We start from the raw sequence: 6,842 nt of genomic DNA, 5'->3' as shown, positions 1-6,842 counted from the left end.
TTGAAATCTACAAGCTCACAATGCGTTGTGAGCTTGTAGATCTGCTGTTTTCAAAGCATTTTTACACATTTGGAAACTTGTGAAATGGGATATTCTGCAAAATGAGTACTTTTACTTTCAGCACTTAAGTATATTTTAATGTGAATACTTTTGTACTTTGCATATGTGAATCGTGTATATTTACATATTTGAATAAATTGTCTATTTAAAACCAGTATGTTTTAAAACAAAAAAAAATCGATTCAATTTAAAATACAGCATCACAATCATTTTAACCACTTTATCCATATTTTATACTTTGGCCATTCAAAAATATCAGATCTACAAGCTCACAGCGCGTCACTTCGAGGCGGCGCAGCGAGCTTGTACATCTGATATTTTTAAAAATGTTTGAAACATCTTGAAAATGTTTGGAACATTTTGAATGATGTTGAATTTCTTAACATAACTTTTCTCTTCTGGGGGTCCCTGGCACTAAATATTTTTCAGATGGGGGCCCCTGGGCCAGGGGGTCCCTAGGGGTCCGTGGCCATAAAGCATACGTTAATGTGGGGGTCTCTACTGATTTATAGCATCCATAGCTAGACGCGTCGCAATTCTGGGAAATTGCAAAGTGTGGTTGCGCCGACCGTATCACGACTCGAGGGATACGCCGGGAGGAATACCGTCGGAGGCCGTGCGACGTGCCATTCGAATCGGGTGCCGATCGGATCCTGCCTTCGTGATACGTGCCGTTTTGATTTTAGGAAATAGGCCCCTCCCACTAAATAAATAGGCCCCTCCCACAAATGTAACAGACCAATCGTATTGTCACGTCACTCCTGATATCGCTTTTATTTCATTTTGAGAGGACTGATCCCCCCAAAAATCATGTTTTTGCCTCGGTTACATTTTGTGCATTTGTGGCGCCCCCTATGGGTCAAAATGGAAATGCTTTTGGGGATTTGTTGAGTAAACCATCCTCAACATGTGATTCAAATTTGGGATTCACCGGACGTTTCGTTCGTGATTTCTGGCATTTTTGGTAAAACAGGCCCCTCCCACTAACTTTGGAAGCCATTTACGGACGAACGGTAAGGACTATCAAAATGCCGTTTGGATATGTTTATCGCATGGGCCCAGAGATCATGTGTACCGATTTTTGACATAGAAAATTTGGACAAAATATGTGGGAGGAGGAGCTAAAAGTGTGTTTTGATGAAAATTAAAAATGGCGGAAAATCTATCCTGACACAAATGCGTCATGACCCAAGGAATCTAGGGAAAAATATTTTTAATTTACGACCTACGGTTCAAGAGTTATAGGCCAAAACGTAAAGTGGGCTGTTATAGCGCCACCATGAGGCCGACTGGTGTAATTTCTTTTCCAATAATTTTGGACTAAATCATGAACCACCCCTCCAAGTCTTGAAACTCTAGCCCTTACGGTTTCTGAGAAATAAATACTTGAATGGGAGTTTTTTCATTTTCCCATTAAAGTGGATGGGGACATTTAATGCACTAATAAATCAATATCAATTAAACTATGAAACCAATGTCTTAGCAAAATACAAGCACACGATTCCCGGTGAAGCCGGTCATTTTGACATATGGCACTAAATTGGGAAAAATAAATTGTGGGATGAGATGCGGTTCAAAATAAACTGTTATGGCCTCGGAGGATAACAATAGTCTGGTTGCCCTGTTAGGGCAACCACACTAACTAGATCCACGACCACATAGTTCTCATTTGCCCACAAATTTCAACACGTCAAAGAAAGGACTGACACTGGAAAAACTTAAAAAGATGAACACAAGTCGTATTTATTTTTCACACATAGTATTTCTTTTACAACACATGGTAAATGGCGTCAGGAGGAAAAATACAGTGCATAAAAAAAGAAAAGAAAAAAAAGTAGTTCCTTGGCTTTTTAAAAGAGTACTAATCATGAGCATTTCAAATAAAACTGTTGGAACAGAGTAAGCACAGGCAAGGGTGATAGATGTTACTGACAGTGGAAAAAGAGCATCACATACTACAGTATGTCCCAATATCCACACCAGCATACTGATGCTGCTCACTGCATAGCCATTTAACAGTGTCACTCTGAGCAGTATGCCAGCTTGGGTAGGAGGACAGCGTCATTAAGATCTGCCCATGGCTGACAGGAAGTGAGGAATAGGGAAAAGAAGCAGGCATTATATTATACATGTCATATTATGTTGAACTCTGTCTTCACCTCTCCCCTCCTTCGTACAGCGCTATCGCCACTAAAGAGGTCCGCCATCATTTAGCACCGCAGAGGGATGTTTTAACAAATATTTCATCCGTAATATATATATATATAAAAAGAAAGATGTACATTACACAGCAGGCCTCCAGCTTGTTCTGGATACGTTAAAAAGAACTATAAAAGAAAAAGAAAAATGTTTTTCTCCAATGATAGCCAGCATGGCATGTAGTGAAAGATAGGGCTAGGCAATATATCGATATTATATCAATATCATCATATGAGACTAGATATCATATAGAATTTTGGACATTGTAATATTGTGATATATTATTAAAGTCATACGGTGTAACCTTTCAATTAAACAAAAGTTATTTTTGATATAATCTTTCACTGGTATATTTTTCACAATAACCACTCCACATGAATGTTTTTTTTTTGTGTGTGAGTGTGTTTTTACAACTACAAAACTATTTTTTTTCGTGCAAAATGCCATGACAACCATGATGACCTTAGCAGCGTTCCTTTTGGAGAGGTTCTTCCCTGATTTTGTTTCAAACTGATTTCTGGGAATCGCAGTTCAAACAGACAACGGCGCTAACATAGGTGTTGCCAAACAGATCAAATGGATGTTACACATTATGACTTTAATATTATAGTCACAATACAATAGCTTCACAATATGAATATTGAGGTATTTAGTCAAACATATTGTCCGTAAGGCCCAGCCCTAATGAAATTGAGACCTCTGGAGTGGCTAAACCTGTAACCCTCATCCCAGCTAATGCCTGCTGCATACAGACCACAGACCCAACAGAAACACTTAAGTAGCATTATCAAATAGTAATAAAGACCAAAATCGGACTAATGTACGGTTATTAACACTTCTGTTTTTGAAACAAACAAACAAAACAAAACAAAAAACAGGAAAGAGAGAAAAACAAACCAGGAGCAGAAGAACTCTTCTTTTCATATAGTATATAGGACTGCTGTTTTTACAGTGCTGTCCCACTGCCTGTCACCATCACCAAGGATACACACACATCCAATATAAAAGATTCAAACAAAACAAAAATAAAATGGCTGAAATATTTGTCCCACCCCTGCTTGTGTGTGTATGTGTGTGTGTGTGTGTGTGTGTGTGTGTGTGTGTGTGTGTGTGTGTGTGTGTGTGTATGCACACACATTTTATGTACATCCCTCATTGTTCGCTCCTACAGCCAAAAAGAACAGGTATAGGCAAACATAGCCCCTCCCCCGATACATAAACATATAATTACATAAAACAAGCAAACACTATTAATACAAAATATCAAAATAAATGGCTAAAAAAAGCTTGAATGTGCCTTTAAAATCTACACATTTTGTGATGAGAGTTCTACTAAAGCGGTGAGTTCTGATATACAAGTTGTCACCCAGGTTGGAATATGATACAAGGAGGATTACAAAGGAACAATCAGTCCTAGGGTGTCGTGTCAATGAATAGCAATCGATCAAACGTGATTTAACCCGAGCACTGGAAACGCTAGCTTGTTAGCACACAAATATTGGGACGCATTACTCTGAAGTTGTTATTGTGATTTCGTTATGGAACAAACTGAATATGAAACATAATCAGGGATCAATTACACAAATGCCAAAGGATCCAGCTCACTTATCAGCTGCTGTTTTAGTTTACGGCTAAGAATAGCGCAAACGCGTCAAGTTTAATTCAACCTCTTTGCCTTTACAGTGAGGTTGGCGTGTTTGGTGGCCGTTTCATCTGGCTGACGGTGCCTTTAATCAGGGTGAGTGCAGCGCTGGGTGTCAGGAGAACAATCCAGAGGAATTAGAGGACAGAACAGCCCGCCTGATGTTCTCTGTTTGTCTCTCTGGGCCTCTGGGAGAATCCCACTGACTACATACTGCTCATTAGACGCCGCCTTTTGTCAGACCAAAATAAAATAGATATTAGGCAGCGAGAGGGAGGGGCTAGGGAGCATCGTGATGAATGTTTAATTGGTCGCTCTCTGTGTGTGTGTGTGTGTGCGTGTGTGTGTGCGTGTGTGTGTGTGTGTGTGTGTGTGTGTGTGTGTGTGTGTGTGTGTGTGTGCGTGCGTGCGTTCATTCGTACACGTGTGTCTGTGTATTTGTGCACGAGCGAGCTACCCTCTTTGTTTGAGCTGTGCGCGAGTATCTCGAGTGTATGTGTTGTTGGCTGTCGGCTGTGTCTGTATGTGTACACTGTAAACGTCACTGTGTTTTTGCTAAGAAGCGTTGTACACACGTACAAAGCCCTGCGTGTCAGGAGGACGTCAGCGTTCCTCAGACCCTGACACCCTTCGCTGGGGGAGAACGAGGCTGCGGCGTCAGCCTCATTAACCCATTAAGACCGGGAACGCATCTGTGTAATTTTTAGATTGCTTTGGGCTATTCAAAAATAGCAGATATACAAGCTCATAGCTTGTAGATCTGCTATTTTTTTGAAAAATCTTGAAAATATGTGCAAATCTTTGAATATAATATATTCAAAAAAGATAAATATTATATATGTTTTTTACATCAAAAATGTTTAACTCAAATCTTTGCTTCTGGGGGATTCCACAAATGTCTTCTAAATCCTAACCGTTTTTTGAAAAAACGTATGTTGCTATAATCAGAGAGTCTCAAACCTTTTCATGTCAAGGACCCCCAAAATGATATGTATTTGGCCGCGGCTCCCCAATTTTCACTATTTTTCTAAAATAGCAGATCTGCAAGCTCATAGTGCGGCACTCGGTGCCGTGCTATGAGCTTGTAGATCTGCTATTTTTGAATAGCCCAAAGAAATCTAAAAATGACACACCGATGCCTTCCCGGTCTCAAAGGGTTAAAGCCTCCACTGTCTGGCTAATGAATCGATTGTGTGGTATCAGTGCTCCTGGCTGCTACTCCCACAGTGCCCCCCTCCTCTCCCTCCTCTCCCTCCTCCTCTGGGGGCCTCCCTTTCACTGAGCTCTTAATCAGGAAACAGCCGTAATTACCCTCCCTCTCTCTCTCTCTCTCTCTCTCTCTCTGCCACCTCTTCCTCTCTCGCTCCTCGCTCCCTTTCTCTTCCCCCTCTTGTTTTCCCTTTCCCTTCCTCTCTTTCTCTTTGTGTCTTTATCTTCATGCTCCACCAACCCCTATTCTTTGTCCTCTTATCGTTTGGGCTTCTTCTTCCCTCTCTCTCTCTGCTTTCCTTTCTTTCTCTCTCTCCCCATCTATCATGTGTCATCCTTGGGCAAAAATGTGTGATATATATGTGCATGTGGTATGCGTCCGTGTGCACGCGTGTGGGTGGGTGGGGTGCGGTGCGAGCTTCCACAGACGTTTATTAGATCACAGTAAAGAGGAGGTGGCAAACGAGGCAAGGCGGGAAAAAAGGAAGTGGTGCTGAGATCCCGGCGCTGCTGCTGCTACTATGTGGGAGGAGGAAGAGGTGCCATGGTGGCCTGTGCCCCCCCTCCCCCCAGGTGTGGGCTTGAAGGAGGTGAACACTGTGGCCCCCACCACCACCCCAAAACCCTCCCCCGATGCCCCGCCACACAGCTCTTTAGTAAACCACCTCGTAGACGGTGGCCTTCTTGTCTCCAGAGCCTGTCACGATGTACTTGTCATCTGGGGACACGTCGCAACTCAGGACGGACGACGACTCCTTGGACTGGGAAGGTAAAAGATGGGACAAACAGAGAGAGGGAGATGCATAAAAAAGATAGGTAGAGAGTGATAAACAGAAGCAGAGAGAGAGAGAGGGGGGGAGGGAGGGAGAAAGAAAATAAAGAGACAGAAAATAAAGGGAGACGGAGAAAGATGTTATAAACGATGTGACTCATCACTTAATGCTCAATCAAGCGAGACATAATTTGCATTTCAAAACAGAGCTGTTGCTGTGGAGATAAATAATTGCCGACTGTGTCGCTGACTCATTGTTCTCAGAGTCAGAGAGAGACAGAATGTTCTTTTTCTCTCCCGTCACGTCCCTGGAGACAAGCAGCCTCATTAACCGCAGGTAAATGCTAACGTTACAGTAGTCTAGATCTGTGCCTACCAATACGTCTGGTGACACCTCCATTCAAAGTGGGGGCTAATGGAACAGCGGAGAAAACGGCCGCTAACAAACCTATACGGCTACCACTTTGAAGACCAAAATCCTGATACCGTCCCAATATGAAGCGCCGCCCTAAAGTCTTAGCATTGGTTCTGCAATGCTGTAATCTTTTAAAAATTGTTTTTAATTGTTGTTGTTGTTAATTGTTTCCACCCAGATCAAGCCCCTACATTGAATTTAGATGTCACCAGATGAATTGGTAGGTGGAGAACTGAGATATGTCTGGCTGTGCAAGACTAACGTTGCAGTAGTACTGTCTGATGGTCAATAATCAATGTATTGCTATCAATCCATCCATCCATCCATCCATCCAATCATCCATCCAATGTGTATACAGTATGTAACTCTCTCTCTATATAAAACATATTGTGCTGAGCATCAGGCTTGTAACTCTAGAGGTGTGATGGTCGGTGTGTGCTGGTAGAATGTACAATGTTTACATCCCTCTCCTCCTCCCTGTATCAGAGAGCCAGACCTGTTGTGCACCTGGCTTTAGATGATCTAAAGCTCCATTCCATCCTCCC

At 42.2% G+C, this 6,842-nt stretch overlaps 1 protein-coding gene across 3 annotated transcripts in view; it reads right to left on the bottom strand.

The window, feature by feature from the left end:
- Positions 1 to 1,783: 1,783 nt before the first annotated feature.
- Positions 1,784 to 6,842, bottom strand: part of tle2b (TLE family member 2, transcriptional corepressor b) — a 112,510-nt gene continuing 107,451 nt past the window's right edge. For all 3 annotated transcript variants that reach the window (XM_084067574.1, XM_084067573.1, XM_084067572.1), the window contains one exon: positions 1,784 to 5,871. In XM_084067574.1, coding sequence (XP_083923700.1) covers positions 5,764 to 5,871 — 108 coding nt within the window. In that variant the 3' untranslated portion in view covers positions 1,784 to 5,763. The remainder of the gene's footprint in view (positions 5,872 to 6,842) is intronic.

The sequence above is a fragment of the Gymnoscopelus microlampas genome (assembly GCF_963454915.1).
Source record: "Gymnoscopelus microlampas genome assembly, chromosome: 9".
Lineage (NCBI taxonomy): Eukaryota > Metazoa > Chordata > Actinopteri > Myctophiformes > Myctophidae > Gymnoscopelus > Gymnoscopelus microlampas.
The sequence above is the reverse complement of the archived record's forward strand: the minus strand, read 5'-3'. Positions and strand labels throughout refer to the sequence as shown.